The 17,500-nt window shown below is 54.9% G+C and overlaps 1 protein-coding gene across 1 annotated transcript in view; it reads left to right on the top strand.

Moving 5' to 3' along the window:
* myo10l3 (myosin X, like 3) overlaps positions 1–17,500 on the top strand; it is a 67,858-nt gene that overhangs the window by 39,293 nt on the left and 11,065 nt on the right. The window contains exons 17-25 of the mRNA XM_079732052.1: positions 1,432–1,514; positions 2,000–2,108; positions 3,677–3,757; positions 6,399–6,523; positions 7,053–7,167; positions 12,487–12,593; positions 14,591–15,067; positions 15,292–15,325; positions 16,000–16,842. Of these exons, the coding sequence (XP_079588178.1) occupies positions 1,432–1,514; positions 2,000–2,108; positions 3,677–3,757; positions 6,399–6,523; positions 7,053–7,167; positions 12,487–12,593; positions 14,591–15,067; positions 15,292–15,325; positions 16,000–16,842 (1,974 nt within the window). The remainder of the gene's footprint in view (positions 1–1,431; positions 1,515–1,999; positions 2,109–3,676; positions 3,758–6,398; positions 6,524–7,052; positions 7,168–12,486; positions 12,594–14,590; positions 15,068–15,291; positions 15,326–15,999; positions 16,843–17,500) is intronic.

Genomic DNA, 17,500 nt, shown 5'->3' with positions numbered 1-17,500 from the left:
GCTTCTGGATCCCAGACTACAGCTGCAGAGGTGGGTGTGTTTCCTCGTAGCGATGCCTATCTGGTTTCTGTTGAGGGTCGTCACGGCATCCAGAGTAAACCGAACCTGATAGTTATAGAAACAGAGCCCTTTTGTTTGGCTCGGTTTCAATGGCAGAGGAATGGCGTGTAATTACCGTGTCCGTGATGTATAAATACACATGTCATGTATGGAGGGCCCACCTCCAACACGCCACCCCCCCTCTCCTCCACCCTCCACCCTCACCCGTCCATCCCCCAAGGCCTCGGGATAGACGGACATTACTGGAGCACCCATAGACACGCACACACACACACACACACACACACACACACACACCATGCATGGAAATGTGCGTCTGATTGCACATGCATACTGAAGCATGAAGAAGTTCCCCTCTCCAGCTTTCAAAAATGCACACACAAACACACACAAACACACACAGACACACGCACGCACGCACGCACGCACACTCCCTCTGTCCTTCACAAAGGTGCAACAGAATGCATTCACTTCCACACACCAGCGCAGGCAGTGTGGCATTAAGGTGGATCATCGCACCGTTGAGGCTTAGCGCGCTGTAAAGTCCACGGTTGAGCAGCCCCCGACAGGTGATCGCATTAACACAGGCCCCCCCCCCCACCCTCACACACACACACCCGTCCACCCCCACGCACCTCCCTCCAACCCCCACACACCTCCCTCCAACCCCCACGCACACTGTCTTTGTTCGCTGATGCTCCATCAGCGATACGTGTGTCAGGTCCCTAAAACATGCTACTACAGGCACACACACGCCGCACAAACCCACACACACACACACATACACAAACACGCACACAAATGCGCGTACCCGCACACACAATAAACATAAACATTCATACATACACAGGGACACACACACACCCAAACACCCGCACACACCGGCGCAAACACACACAAACTCACACATAGGCCTGCGTGCACAAACATATATAAATATATATATACTGTATGGTTGCAAGATGAAATACATGCCACATGCATGCACACCAACATTCAACCATACACAGACACACAGGCACCCAGCCACATGCACAACAGCAGTGCACGTGGGGCCCTGCACGTGCCCACACATGTTGAGCGGATGATTCGGAAAACGTTTCCCGAAGTGAAAGCACATCAAAGGTTGACATAAAGCGGCCGCCGAGAGTCACGTGGCCAACTGCTGCAGTTATTATCAGTGGTCTTGGAATCCCTCAGAACTTCAGGCCCACTAGCGTGCAACGCCTCTTTCACATCCAGAGCCCAAGGAGTGCGTTACCAACCCCTGCGTGTGAGGCCCTTTGAGGCAGATCACAGCCACAATGGCACTATAGATAACATCTCTCAGCGGCGTTGCGCCCCACGCTCATGCGCTCAACCGCTCTGCAGGTTCTGTACGACGGCCGTGGGATCCTGGAGAAGAACCGCGACACCTTCCGGGACGACATCCTCTTCATCCTCAAGGACAGCAGGTGAGACAAACCCCCAAAGTACAGCCCAGGGCTGGGCTGGTGTGTACTGGTGTTCTCTGACACCGCCGTTTCACTGCAGTACTCAGGTCTAACGTCGGCCCATACGGAACCCTCGTCTGATCCGTCACTTTAAATGACCTATAAAGCCTTGGAAGTGCACTTATTTAGAAGACAAGTGTTCATGTACAATCCCCAAGCCTGAAGCCTGAACTTTTAGACATCTGTGGCTCTGCGCTAACCATGGTGTTATGAACCTTTACTAAGCATTGTTCTATAGCTCTGTACAAAGTATTAATCGAAAGCATGGTTCTGTGGCTCTGAACTAAGCGTGGTTCGATGGCTCTAAACATGGATCAATCGCTCAGTGCTAACCATGGTTCTATGACTCTAAGCATGGTTCTTTGCATCTAAGCTAATTTCTATTACTTTGTGCTAACTCTTCTAACGCCTCATCCCCTCCTTGTCGCCTGGTTCCCTGTTCTCAGGCTGGACTTCATCTACGACCTGTTTGAGCGCGTCGGCAGCCGCAGCGGGGACGAGACCATGAAGATGGGCACGGCCCGCCGCAAGCCCACCGTCAGCTCCCAGTTCAGGGTGAGTGGTCCCAGCCCACCATCACCTCCCAGTTTAGGGTGAGTGGTCCCAGCCCAGTGTCACCTCCCAGTTCAGGGTGAGTGGTCCCAGCCCAGTGTCACCTCCCAGTTCAGGGTGAGTGGTCCCAGTCCACAGTCAGCTCCCAGTTCAGGGTGAGTGGTCCCAGCCCACCGTCAGCTCCCAGTTCAGGGTGAGTGGTCCCAGCCCAGTGTCACCTCCCAGTTTAGGGTGAGTGGTCCCAGCCCACCGTCAGATCCCAGTTCAGGGTGAGTGGTCCCAGCCCAGTGTCACCTCCCAGTTTAGGGTGAGTGGTCCCAGCCCAGTGTCACCTCCCAGTTCAGGGTGAGTGGTCCCAGTCCACAGTCAGCTCCCAGTTCAGGGTGAGTGGTCCGGGTTACTGGGTCCCAGTCCACAGTCAGCTCCCAGTTCAGGGTGAGTGGTCCCAGTCCAAACTCAGCTCCCAGTATAGGGTGAGTGGTCCGGGCGCTGACGGTGCTGGGTTCAACTCCAGTTCAGTTATCCCTTGAGCTAAAGACGGCTCGCCGCTCCTTCACGAAGAGACACTCACTGCGAGTTCCTTTGGATGAAAGTGTGCTCTATATATATATAGCCCCGAGCATATAGCCTCGCTCTTACATTAAAACGGCCCAGAGAGAGTCACCATGAAGGGAGCCGGGGGGGGGGGGGGGGGAGGGATTCCTCGTGTCAGACAGGAGACGATGGATCATACACGTCTGTGTTGTGAGCGTTTCCCCGTGGTGTGTCCTGCGGTGGTTCCGGTGGGGGGGGTGTTCGGGTTCTGGGGGTACGGTGGTCTTTTCCCTGTCCTGACTGCGGTGCGGAGGGAGAGAGGGAGAAGGAGCGGCTTTGGCAGGGTGCCCCGGTCCACAGCTCCTAAAGCCCAGGGATTAGGGATGATGGCTGGGTAGAGAGGGGCCGATCCAGGGGCCATAAGGCTCCAGGCTGCCAGGCCGGCCTGGCTGGAGACAGCCTGTCTGAGGCAGCCAGGGGAGCCGGGCCGGCCAGAGAGCCTTCCGGAGCCAAGGGCCCTTGGAGTGTGGTGTGGTGTGTGTGTGTGTGTGTGTGTGTGTGTGTGTGTGTGTGTGTCTGTGTGTGTGTGTGTGTGTGTGTCTGTGTGTGAAGGCCCAGGAAAAATATAGGGCCCCATCCGGCCACGTAAAATCACACGTCCGTTCCGTGTTCGGCCGCTCCGTCTATACTTTGCGGTCGGGGCGGGGGGCAGCGACTCCTCGCTCGGAAGGAATCATTTCCCTGCATGACTTATACTGGGTTAATGAAACTGATACGGTCTCCGTCCAGAACCGACAAGACAACATTGAGATAAAAAAGCAGCAAGACAAGACAGAGCGGCTGACCTCCGACCTCTAACTGTTGTTGTTGTTGTTGTTGTTGTTGTTATGGTTCTGCCTGTGTTTCTAACCACTGTTGTTGTTGTGGTTCTGCTTGTGTTTTTTAACCATTGCTGTTGTTGTTGTTGTTGTTCTGCCTGTGTTTCTAACCGGTGTTGTTGTTGTTGTGGTTGTTGTTGTTGTTGTTGTTGTGTTCAGGACTCCCTCCACTCCCTGATGGGCAGCCTAGGCGCCTCCAACCCCTTCTTTGTGCGCTGCATCAAACCCAACATGAACAAGGTGAGTCCCAAACATCCGTTTGTGTGTGTGTGTGTGTGTGTGTGTGTGTGTGTGTGTGTGTGTGTGTGTGTGTGTGTGTGTGTGTGAGAGACAATGTTCTCGATGAGCCTCCGGCCTCACGTGTTTCACTCTGCTCTGGGCTTAACTACGTCTATGCGATGGTCCGTCTCCTTCACCTACCCCCCCCCCCCCCCCCCCCTCCCCGGTGACTTCCTGCCTGGGGTGTCGCAACACTTCTGTTAGTGTGCGCCTCAAACGTCTTTACCCCAGTCGGGGTGACCCGGGGCGACCCTGACGACGTTAAAGAAGCCTCTCTTTGTGCCTCCTCTTTTATACTGCTCCTGTGTGCCGGCAGGCAGCACATTCCAGCGCAACGTTAGGCTGTCCAACCCCGGGGGGGTCAAGGTTCAAGCGCTGGCTGCGGCGGCTGGGCTGACGGTCCAGTGACCCGAATGCACGGCTGGAATGCTGGATGGACGAGACCGCAAGGGTGGGGCCGGGCCCGCACGGGACGGCCCATCAGCGCCCCACGTTATTTATTATGCCTCCACCGCATTGAGGGAGAGCGTCCGGCGCTAGCATTGTTCTGCCCTTTGTTTCTGGCACTTATGGAACATATGGAGGATGAACCCCTTTGGTTTCATAATGTGTTCACTGCGTTGTGTGTGAGTGACTGAGGCAGCGTACGGGCTCTGTCGGGACTAGAGGCGTCGGGAGGAGAGCGCGGTGCACGAGGAGGGCAGAGTGGCGTGCTACAGTAACAAGAGTTCATGTACATAGTTTGGGTTCGGCCTTGTGTTGATTCACTGTCTGCTTCCCTAGCAGTCAGTCCGTCTGATTAACATGTCCTCCTCTTTACTCTCTTTGTTCTCTCATGCACTCTCGCTCTCACTCTCTTTCTCACTCTTGCTCTCTCTTTGTCTCTACTTGTCTCTCTCTCTCTCTGTTTCTCTCTCTCTCTGTTTCTCTCTCACTCTCTCTCTGGTTCTCTCTCTCTCTCTCTCTGTTTCTCTCTCACTCTCTCTCTCTCTCTCTTTCTCTCTCTCTCTCCCTCTCCCCTGCTCTCCCTCTCCCTCTCCCCTGCTCTCTCTCTCCCTATAACCTGTTCTCTGCTGCGTGGCCCGGGCGTTCTTTAAACACCTGGCCCTGCTGGAGATCAACATGCCAGGCCTCTGTTAATCCTGCAGAGTGACGGCCGCTGAGCCACAGCGGCGGCCGTCTCGTCTGCACACATTCACGCTGCACGGACCCACTCTCCCTGGAAGAAGTGTCACTCATGGGAGGCTGTGTGTGTGTGTGTGTGTGTGTGTGTGTGTGTGTGTGTGTGTGTGTGTGTGGGGGGGGTGTGTTTGGGTGGTGTGCACTGTCACAGCTGTCACTGTCCTCTGCTGAAGAGCAGAGTTCAAACCTTTGAAGGGTGTGAAGGAAGGGTGTGTGTCAAAGTTAATATCCGATACAGGAGTAGTGTGGTGTGTGTGGGTATATGTAATATGAGGAAGATTACTGTGTGTGTGTGTGTGTGTGTGTGTGTGTGTGTGATATGAGGAAGATCATTGTGTATGTGTGTTTGTGTGTGCGTGTCACTGCGTGCAATTTGAGGAAGATCATTGTGTTTGTGTGTGTGTGTGTGTGTGTGTGTGTGTGTTATATGAGCAAGGTCCCTGTTTGATTGTGTGTATGTGCGTGCGAGGGATCTTGCTATCAAAGCATGGAGGGTTTCCATGCGTAGCGACATTAGCCTGTAATTAGATGGACATAATAGGGATGCCACGGGAGGCTGGTGGAGTTTAGACACCAGATGCCTCCCCTCACTGGTGGCACTGGGGCCAGGCTACCCTCAGTTAGCCCCACCGTGGGTAGCCTGGCCAGTGCAGCTGGAGGTGGAGGTGGGGTACCCTGCCAGGGGAGGTGGAGGTGGAGGTAGCTGTAGGTGGTGGGGTACCCTGCCAGGGGAGGTGGAGGTGGAGTAAGCTGTAAGTGGAGAGTAGCCCTTCCGGAGAAGGTGGAGGTGGAGGAAGCTGTTGGTGGAATAACCTGGCCAGGGGAGGTGGAGGTAGCTGTAGGTGGAGAAGCCTGGCCAGCGGGGGTGAAGGTGGAGGTAGCGGTAAGTGGAGTAGCCTTTCCAGAGAAGATGGGAGTGCGACGTCAGGCGGAGCAGATCGCTATCCCCGTGTGTGATCGTCAGCGCGGAGCGCCCGAGTGAGTCAGAGCGGTGAACAATGGGCCCGCTATCCCTCAGTGTCACCTCTCTGTGCGGACGCGCTGCTAACTCTGGACCCCTCAGCGCTGGCTCAAACCCCGCCCGGTGCCTCTGCAAACGGAGAGCTGGCAGCGTTTCTGCTTTCAGGGTCAGGTGACGTGTGTATGTTATCTAAACGGGTGTGTACCGTGTACGTCCGTCTTCTCCGGCGTTGTTAGGCAATACATATAAACACATTAGCCTCTTCCCCGTGTGTCTGGTGGACATTATGTTTGATTTCATTTCGTGCTGAAACCGAAGACGTTTGTATATCCGTTACCGCGTTGCACTCCGGTCTGACAATGCGTGGATGAGCCTCGTTGAGGACGTATGGGCACTCTTCGGAGGACGTACCGAGGTGCCGTCTTGATTACAACGCCTGCATTGCGCGCTTCCTTCCAGAACGCCGATCGATTCGACCCGGACGTGGTCCTGAACCAGCTGAGGTATTCCGGGATGTTGGAGACGGTGAAGATCCGCCGGGCTGGCTTCCCGGTCCGCAGAACCTTCCAGGACTTCCATAACAGGTCAGTGGGAAGTACAAAGACACTAGGACACTCTAGAACACTCTAGAACACTGTAGAACACTCTAGGACACACTATAACATAGAAACATACAACAACATACATCATTGAACACGCTAGAACACAATAGAAAGCCCCAAAACACATATACTTGAGCAATTCAACCCACTAGAACAGAAAAGCTAGATAAACCTACACTAGAGCAAAGACAGTGTAGACAGGCACTAAAACATAGATAGTATAGACATACACTAGAACATAGATAGTATAGACAGCCAGTAGAACATAGATAGTATAGACATACACTAGAGCACTAGAATACTAGAACACTAGAACCCAAAGAAGGTATACACAGTATACACAGACACTAGAACACAGACCATTTAACAAGGTTGTGTGTATTACTGTTAAGGTTATATATTGGTCATTAACTAACTACAGTCAACTACCGATTGTTGTGGTTACCCTCTAATATTTTTTTCTGTGTGTGTGTGTTTGTTTGCCTCCGTGTGTGTGTGTGTGTGCCAACAGATACAAGATGATCCTTAAGAACAAAATGGCCCCCACTGATTTAAGGGCCTGCTCCTCTGAGCTCCTCCTGGTCCACGACGCCACCATGAAAGAGTGGCAACTGGGGAAAACAAAGGTAAACACACACACACACATACACACACACACAGAGACAAGCACACACACACACACACACATACACACAGACAAGCACACACACACACACACACACAGACAAACACACACACACACACACACACAGACAAACACACACACACACAGACAAACACAGACACACACATACATACACACAGAGATACACACACACACACACACAAGCACACACACACAGAGACAAGCACACACACACAGAGACAAACACACACACACACACACAGACAAGCACAGAGACAAGCACACACACACACAGACAAACACACACACACACACACACACAGACAAGCACACCTACACAGAGACAAACACAGACACACACACATACACACAGAGATACACACACACACACACACACACACACACACACTCTGGCACACAGACAAACACACTCACACACACATACACAGACAAACACACACACACACAGACAAACACAGACACACACACACATACACACAGAGATACACACACACACACACACACACACACAAGCACACACACACAGAGACAAGTACACACACACACAGACAAACACACACACACACACACACACAGACAAGCACAGAGACAAGCACACACACACACAGACAAACACACACACACACACACACACAGACAAGCACACCTACACAGAGACAAACACAGACACACACACACATACACACAGAGATACACACACACACACACACACACACACACACACACACACACACACACACACACTCTGGCACACACAGAGGCCCAGCTGGGCGGCAGAAGGGATCAGGTGAAATGTCACGATGGTAGCAGGATAATATGAAACTCAGACTCCCCCAAATCTTCATTCTTGTTACTTGATATTCTGAGGCTCTCGGCGCTGGTTGCAACCAGTCGGTCAGCGTGTGCGTGCTCGGAGAGGACTATGAACAGATCTCTATAAATCTGGCCCCAGTTAGTAGCAGACAGCTCCGGGCCTTCACAGTGACATTAATGTGTGGAGAAGATTGAATGGTTTCTCCTCTTACTCATTTCCTAAGGATTTCTCTTCGGCTGCTCGTGGTCAGTCTGGATTGTTGTGATTGTTTCTCTGCAGTCTTTGCGGTCTTTCCTCGACAACTGTTGCTCTAACTGCGAGCCGTCATGGGTGGTTTATAGGAGAGCCAGGCATTGTGCGGCTGAAAGGAGTCTACGTCTTAGCACACAGGTTAACGCTGACGACGTAAAGGTCTAGGGCAGTGGCCCAATCCTTCTTCATATCTTTATTTTTCTTCTTTCTCTGTCTCTCTCTCCCTCTCCCACCCGTCTCTCTATCTCTCCCCCTGTGTGTGTCTCTCTCTCTCTCTCTCTTTCTCTGTCTCTCTCTCTCCCTCTCCCACCCATCTCTCTTTCTCTCCCCGTCTCTCTATCTCTCCCCCTGTGTGTGTCTCTCTCTCTCTTTCTCTCTATCTCTGTATCTCCGTCTCTCTGTCTCTCCCCCCGTCTCTCTCTCTAGCTGTCCCTCTGTCTCTCTGTCTTTCCCCCTGTCTTTCTCTCTCTCTGTCTCCCCCCCGTCTCTCTCTCTCTCCCTCTCTCCCCCCTCCCCTCCTCTCTCTCTCCCCCCTCCCCTCTCTCTCTCTCTCTCTCTGCTCTGGCTTTTCTTCTTTGTTCTCCTGATTTCCTAACAATGATCAACTCCTTCGCCGTTACGCCTTCTAACAGCCTTTCCACTGAATGATTAACTTCTATCGACCCACTTCATGTACCAGGGTTGTTTGGTGCGTTCACCGTCGGGTCCTGACCCACCACACAGGAGGGGAAGGAACGCAGCATAAATCAAAGATGGATGCCGGCCCTCCCCAGATCTTTTTTTAATAAGGTTTTGAAGAAAGAGAAAAAGTTTGCTGCGTCCGCATTTTCCTGTCATTATTTCCGTCTCCTTGTAGTGGAGTTTTTTATATCGTCTGGGAAACCGCCGAGGAATTCTTTAATGGATTGATTTGGCCGACGCTGCTGACCGTGTTTTGGCCACGGTCTGGAATACGGGTCAAGATCAAACCGACCCGATTCAGCCCCGATGCCCACGGAGCAGTGGAGACTATAAAAAGCATCCGGGGTGCGATGAGTACGGAGGCGCTCGTGGTCGTAAACATTCACACTTGTGGGATACTGGAATACGTCACACACGCACGCACGCACGCACGCACACTCGGACACACACACATTCACACACGCACGCATGCAGACACACACACATACACACAGGGACACACACATACACAGCCGGACACTCACACGGAAACTCATACACACACTCACACACACACAAGGACACACACACAAACACACATATGCGGACACACACACACACACACACACACACACACACACACACACACACACACAGGGCAGGCCCCTGAGCTCCATGGCGGTCCATCCTGGTCCTTTGCGTCCGTCTGTTGGCCCAGCGCTACTCCTCACCGCTGGGGTCCACAGGACCACCACCAACCGGTACTGGGACAGACAGACTGGGAGGGGCAGGCAGACAGACAGACAGACAGGGAGGGAAGGACAGACAGACAGGGAGGGAGGGGCAGGCAGACAGACAGACAGACAGGGAGGGGCAGGCAGACAGACAGACAGAAAGGGAGGGAAGGGCAGACAGACAGACAGACAGGGAGGGAGGGGCAGGCAGACAGACAGACAGACAGACAGGGAGAGGCAGGCAGACAGACAGACAGACAGACAGGGAGGGAGGGAGGGGCAGACAGACAGACAGACAGGGAGGGGCAGGCAGACAGACAGACAGGGAGGGAGGGGCAGACAGACAGACAGACAGACAGGGAGAGGCAGGCAGACAGACAGGGAGGGACAGACAGACAGGGAGGGAGGGGCAGGCAGACAGACAGACAGGGAGGGAGGGGCAGGCAGACAGACAGACAGGGAGAGGCAGGCAGACAGACAGGGAGAGGCAGGCAGACAGACAGACAGCCAGGTAGGCTGACAGGTAGACAGACAGGCAGACAGGCAGACAGCCAGGCCGACAGGCAGACAGACAGACAGACAGACAGACAGGTATGCTGACAGGTGGGAAGACAGACATAAAGACAGACGGGTAGGCTGAGAGTAGAGCAGACAGACAGACAGGTACACAGACAGACAGTCAGGTAGGCTGACAGTTAAGCAGACAGACAGACAGACAGGTACACACACAGCCAGACAGGTAGGCTGAAAGGTGGGCAGGCAAACCGACAGGCAGCTAGGTAAGCCGACAGTTGAGCAGCCATACAGACAGACAGACAGACAGTCAGGCAGGCTGACAGGTGGGCCAGCAGGCAGGCGGACGGACGGGCAGATGGACGCTGCTGTTATAAATAGAGATAACGCCGCATGCCGTCCAGATGTTGGTTCTCTAGCGATGGCGGATGAAGGGTCGACCTTGGAGCTCACAGACCCAGAGGCTTTGATTTCCTTTGTTGAAACAATCTGTGTATAATTATGTCGACGCTGATTGGCTGCAGGAAATGTGTTCCGATGGGATGGGGGGGGGGGGGGGGGGGGGCTTTTGTGACACTGGACGGACAAGGAGTGTGCGTGTGTGTGTGTGTCTGTGTTTGTGTGTGTGTGGGGGGGGGTGGGGGGGAGGGGAAGTGTGTGTGTGTGGGGTGAGGGGGTGTGTGTGTGTGTGTGTGTGTGTGTGTGTGTGTGTGTGTGGAGGGTGTGTGTGTGTGTGGGGGGGGGGCAGGGTGTGTGTGTGTGTGTGTGTGTGTGGGGGGGGGGGGGGGGAGGGTGTGTGTGTGTGTGGGGGGGGGGGGAGGCTGTGTGTGTGTGTGTGTGTGTGTGTGTGGGGGTGTGTGTGTGCGTGTGTGTGTGTGTGTGTGTCTAACAGACGAGGGAAGGATGTGGCGTTGGAGATGACTTCCTCCTCTCTGACACACCGAGCTTGCAGCTGGAGGGGCCTTGATTACAACATCTGGACACACACACACACACACACACACACACACACACACACACACACACACACACACACACACGTAAATATAGTTATATTCTGTGGCCCTTTTTGTCCCCATTGTATGACAGAAACAGCTGAAAGAGTCTGCAAAGCTTAGACACACTGTTCTTATTCAGCTAGTTCACCTGGAACTTGACACGCAAACACACACACACACACACACACCGAGCAAACACATGTACCGAACAAATACTCACTCGCTGAACAAACACACACACACATACACGCATACACTACCACAGCGAACAAATACATATACCGGACACACACACCGAACAAACACACACACACACACACACATACACAAATACAATACCACAACATCAACAAACATAGTACACACAACAGAACATGTTCACACAGATACTTTCTGTCCCAGCGATGCTGTCAGAGCACGGTAAGAGCTGTCCCTTTAGAACATATCTACATATCAGCAGTGCGATCAGGTCGTCCCTGTTATTGTTTCGCTTTGTCATCTTAGCCCCTTCACAGTGAAGCCTTCCCTATTCTCTCTGTAGGCAAGAGAGCCGGAGACTGAAGAGAATAGTTCGGGCTACTTCAGGAGTTAGGCAAGGGTTAACTAAACTCACCCTCCTTCCTGCATGACAGCCAGGAGGGGCGTGTCCTATCCTCTGGACGCCAGCCACCTCCCTCCCCCTCCATCCCTCCTCCCTCCCCCGTCTCTCGCTCTCGCTCTCTCTCTCTCTCTCTCTCTCTCTCTCCCCCTTCCCCGTGTCTCTCTGCCCGTGCACGTCAGTCGGGCGAAGAGAGCAGCAGCAGTCGCAGCAGTGTAGGGAAACCGCTCAGGAAGGACGCAGGATTACAATGAGTCCCTGCAGCCGCAGCAGCAGCAGCAGCAGCCTTAGCCACCGGATCACTGGATCCCCTCTGCCCCACTTCGCAGTCAGGGAGAGTCGTTAGCCTCCTTGCAGGCTTCCCCCTCTACCCACCGCAACCAACACCAGCACCGCCGCCACCAGCACCAGGCCACCCACACGCGCACCGCTGTGCTGCGGCGAGCCGGGGGACAGTGCCAGCCGAGACGGGCCTGACGGGTCACAGCGGGTCGCCGGACGGACTCGAGAGGAACTAACTGATCGTGTTGCACCCCTCTTCTGTCACTATCTCTCTCTCTCTCTCTCTCTCTCTCTCTCTCTCTCTCTCTCTCTCTCTCGCTCTCTCTCTCCCCGTCTCTCTCTCTCTGCCCTTCTCTCTGCCTCTCTCTCTCTCTCTCTCTCTCTCTCTCTCTCTCTCTCTCTCTCTCTCTCTCTCTCCCCCTCTCCCGTGGTGCTGCCCGTCACGCAGGTCTTCCTAAAGGAGGCCCTGGAGCAAAGGCTGGAGAAGGAGCGGGAGGAGGAGCGACGGCGGGCCGGCATGGTGATCCGCGCCCACGTCCTCAGCTATGTGGCCAGGTGGGTGCTGTGGGCTGGGGGGGAGGCGGGGGGGGAGTCTCTGGTGAGAGTCTTGAGAACCGCGATGGGGACCTTGTTGTTTTGTCTTTTTATGAAAATCTTTCCATGCATTGTATGCACTGTGTGTGTGTGTGCGTGCGTGTGCGCGCATGTGTGCATGTGTATGTGGCTGTATGCAGCATTTGAATGCTTCATTTGCTTGTTTGTGTGTGTGCGTGCTCGTGTTGGTGTGTTGGAATGAACACATGGTTGAACATTGACGTTACCTCACAGTAGATGTAATGCCATGGGGCGATGGGTACAGCAACAGATGGGAACACTGTCATAGCATAAGGGCTGCGTTCTGAAGGGCTTCCTCCTGCCATGCGTGTCGGTCGCACAGCAGAACCGGGGAGACCCTACACCAACGGCCGCGGCCCCCAGGTCACGTTGCTAAGCTACAGCGCTCCTGCAGAGCCAGTCCTCTCCGATAGACATCAGAGGCCTCGGCGTGGCAGAGTCAACAGCGGCGTTCACCGCGTGTTTGTTTTCTGCACCCAAAGAATGCAGGGTACCTGCACGCCCGCCCGTCCCTCTTGTCTGTAATGTCTGTAATGTCTGTCCGCCTGTCCGTCCGCCTGTTCGTCCACTGATTGATTGATTCGTTCGTGTCTTTGTTTACGTTGCGCGTTCCACACGGGACCCGGGGACGTCTGTCACGATGGAGGTTTTAGGAATCTGCCCGGGACCCTGCACATGTAACCTAAACCTGTGACAGCATGCTGCCTTATGCAGCACGCTGTATCCCCAGACCTCTGGGTCCCTGCAGAGCCAGAGCGAGCTTGGGTCTAGGGGTTCCACGGTTCTCTCATTCCGTTATCGCGGAGCAGGTGGCAAGGTTGGCAGAACGGTGTTTTTAACGAGGTCTGTTTGATTATGGTTACGGTGAAATATGTGGTGTTTCCTCGCGTCGAGCGGTTTGTGGGAAAGCTGCGTTGAGGTTGGCTTTTAGTGTTGAGGGGTCATAGGTCAGAGCCCTGTGGGTGGTCCCACACAAGCCATGCGTGTTTATGTGGGTTTGGGGTTTGGTGTGTGTGTGTGTGTGTGTGTGTGTGTGTGTGTGTGTGTGTATTCCTATGTGTGTGTGTGTATGTGTGTTCCTTTGTGTGTGTGTGTGTGGTGTGCCTGTGTGTATTCCTCTGTGTGTGTGTGCCTGTGTGTCTTGATATGTGTATTCCTGTGTGTGTGTGTGTGTTTGTGCCTGTGTGTATGTATGCCTGCACGTGTGTGTGTAAACACACCCACCCACACTACCACATTGGCACAGCCCCAGCGCATCAGACTATAAACACCATGTGGCCGACAGTGTGTAGCTGACAGTGTGTGGCCGACAGTGTGTAGCCGACAGTGTGTAGCCGACAGTGTGTGGCCGACAGTGTGTGGCCGACAGTGTGTGGCCGACAGTGTGTGGCCGACAGTGTGTAGCCGACAGTGTGTAGCTGAAAGTGTGTAGCTCTGTGTTTGTTTGGGCTGAGGAACCTCACCGTGCGTTCAGCGGGGGGGGGGCTCGCGTCTCATCAGCCCCCCCCCCCCCTTCCTCACGGTACTCCCGTTGGGGGGGAGCTGGCGTTAAGAACTGGGGGTGCTGGGGTCCCTCATACATGGGCTACACCGTTACAGGGCACGCCCGTCGGACGAGACCCCTTCACTTTGTAATGGAATGCGACAAAGCCCATGTTGCTGCGTCTGTTTGCGGGAGGGGTTCGGGGGGGGGGGGGGGGGGGGGGGGGGGAATAGTTGAACCACACGACAATGTTGACTGAGATGACAACATCAGCCCGAATTGGTGAACGCCAGTTAAATATCACATCCAGGTTTCCTGCAACTTCGTTTTAAACGCCCCCGCCAGCCCCCCCCCTGCGAAAAGAAGCAGTCTGAACCGAAGAGAGAGCGCAGTGCTGCCGTCGATCATTAACACGTCCGTGGGTTGAACACCCCCCCCCCCCCCCCCCCCGCAGGAAGCAGTACAAGAGGGTGCTGTCCAGCGTGGTCACCATCCAGAAGAACTACCGCGCCCACTTCTGGAGGCGCGTGTTCCTGAGGCTTCGCTCGGCCACCCTGGTGCTGCAGAAGCACCACCGCGGCCACCTGGCCCGCTCGCTCTACCGCCAGATCCTGGAGGAGAAGAGGAGGAGGGAGGAGGAGGAGCACGAGAGGAGGCGCCTAGAGCAGCAGCGGCAGGAGGAGGAGAGGAGACGGCTGGAAGAGGAGGAGATGATGAGGCGCCGGCAGAAGGAGGCGGAGGAGGAGGAGGAGGAGGCGGCGGCGGCGGCGGGAAGAAGGAGGGCGGAGGAGGCGGAGAGGCAGAGGAGTCGGGCGGAGGAGGAGCGGATGAGGAGGCGGGAGGAGGAGGAGGAGGAGTTGAGGAGGATGGAGGAGCAGAGGATCAAGGAGAAGGCGCAGGAGAATGCGGTGGCTTTGGGGCACTCGACCAGGTACGGACTGCCCATGACAGAATGGTTTAAAGTTCATATCATAAACCTTTGAAAAAGTGAAAGTAGAAAGTAAAAGTCGCTTGAAAGGTAGTGTTTTGAAAAGTGAAACCTGTGTTTAGGAACAGGCCTGTCGTTGTCCTATTAATCCAACTTGGGACGAGAGAACTGTTGCTAAAAATGTTGTTGATTCATAACAATGTTTCTGATTATGTTTCTGTCCTCAGGAACTCGCTGGCGGTCAACGCTGCATGTCAGAAGGTGAGACTTATCTCCTCGTGCTGAGAACAGCACAACACCATGGACTTTCCCTGAATGTCCCTGTTTGTCCCAACCAAGGTCATGTTGCTTTATTTAGCCCTTATTATGCAAGAGCTTCTCAGAGTGCGACGCCAGAGGTAAACCGAGTTGAGACGTGAGGAGAGGCCAGGTGTTGTGGGACAGCTTCCCTTCATGCACTAGACATTCATACAAGACACTGTTTAGATGGACGGCTGGTTCACTCATTAATCTCTGAGGGCACATGTAGTCACAACAGCAGCAGACGACACAACTAAACATCAATATAAAAAGACTGGTGATAATGAAGTATGAATACTTTGACTTCCCTACATCAAGGGCGGCATGTGGCTCAGGAGGTAGAGCGGGTTTGCTGGTTACCGGAAGGTTGCTAGTGCGAACCCGGCTCAGTGTCGAGGTGTCCCTGAGCAAGATGCCTCACCGTGACCGCTCCCGACGAGCTGGCTGTCGCCTTGCGTGGTTGACACCGCCGTCGGTGTGCGAATGTGTGCGTGAACGGCTGAATGCCAGGCGGTACCGTAAAGCGCTTTGAGTGGCCACCGGTTAGAAAAGCGCCGTATCAACACAGTCCGTTCACCGTTTCACCATCGCCTGGTGAAACGGTCCCCTAACTCCTCCATCCATGTCCCCACCAGAATGAGCTGTCGCGCTCCCTGTCCCGTAGCCCCGCCCCGGGCCACGCCTCGGAGGAGGAGAGCCGTCAGATGGAGGAGATCCAGCGTCTGGAGCGGGAGATCGAACGGCTGCAGCGGCAGCAGGAGGACGGCGTGTCGCTGCTGGGCGACGACGGCCGCGACCAGCTGCGGCAGCGCCGCGACGCCGAGATCTACCGGCTGGAGAAGGAGGCGTCGCGCGTCGCCACCGAGTTCCTCGACCTGCTGGACTTCGGCGGCCTGGAGCCGTCGCTCTCCAGCGAGGAGAACCTCCACGACCCCGCCGAGACCGCCGCCCCGCTGGCCGAGGAAGAGGAGGAGGAGGAGGAGGAGGAGGGGGAGGTGGACGAGGGGTTCCACGCCGACGACGAGTGCGTCCCCCTGCCCGACCTCCCGCTCCCCGCCTCGCCCCCGCTGGACCAGGAGGTCTTCCAGAGCGTGCCCCCGCCTCCGCCCGGCTTCGCGGAGGGACCCGTGGACCCCTCCGCGATCTACTCCGCCGCCACACCCAGGGCGTCGTGGCGCTCCACCGTGGTGACCCACCAGCGGGGACGCACCCCCACGCCGCCGTCCCCCGTCCTGACCAACGGGGGCCGGCCGCCCTACGTCAGCATGGCGCTGGCGTCGGAGGCGGAGCCTCCCCCTCCTCGCGGCGCCCCCCCCCCGCCGGACGCGGAGTCGGACTACGACCAGGACGAGTACGAGGAGGTGCACGGCAGCTCGGGCGCCAGCACCAACGACGGCCACGGCACGGACGAGGAGGTGCTGAGGGAGTCGTCCTGCACCCAGAACAGCCTGGACTCCTTCAAGGGCAGCTCTGACTCGGTACGTCCACGGAAACACACACACACGCACGCGCACACACACACACACACACACACACACACACACACACACACACACACACACACACACACACACGCCGCAAGGGACTCACCTGTTTCAGAGTTCACCTAGACTCTGCATAGACAACCCCTCCCACCCCTCTTATGCACTTATTGTAGGTTGTGCGTCCTGGCACTTAAAACTAGTACTTAGCATTGTGTAGCGTCTTATCCTAGCTATCTTTGTTGGGTACGGGGAATGGGTTAACCTAGTGATTGTTAGTGCTTGACACTTGGTTCTATGAACATCCTTACCTTACCGAAAGAGATATATTATTGTGTCGCTTTCTTCTGACAAATGTGCTTTTCTAAATATAACACCACGCCCCCCCGGGTGGGTCCCAGTCTTCTGTTGCATAACACACAGTATTATGGGATATTGAATCAGCAGTCAGAGCTCCTTTGGAATCCCATCATGTCCATCCAATTCAAACATTTAATCTTGTCGGGAAATTTTGAGTTTACTCATAATATTTTCCGTGAATGATCCGACGTTGTAATATTGCCTCGGCCGTGCCTCAGTACTTAAGCCTCGGTTCAGGCTTGACACACACACACACACGCACGCACACGCGCACACGTATCCCTCCCCACACACA

The sequence above is a fragment of the Pollachius pollachius genome (assembly GCF_949987615.1).
Source record: "Pollachius pollachius genome assembly, chromosome: 3".
In the NCBI taxonomy this organism is placed as follows: Eukaryota; Metazoa; Chordata; class Actinopteri; order Gadiformes; family Gadidae; genus Pollachius; species Pollachius pollachius.
This window is presented reverse-complemented; position numbering and strand designations above follow the sequence as displayed.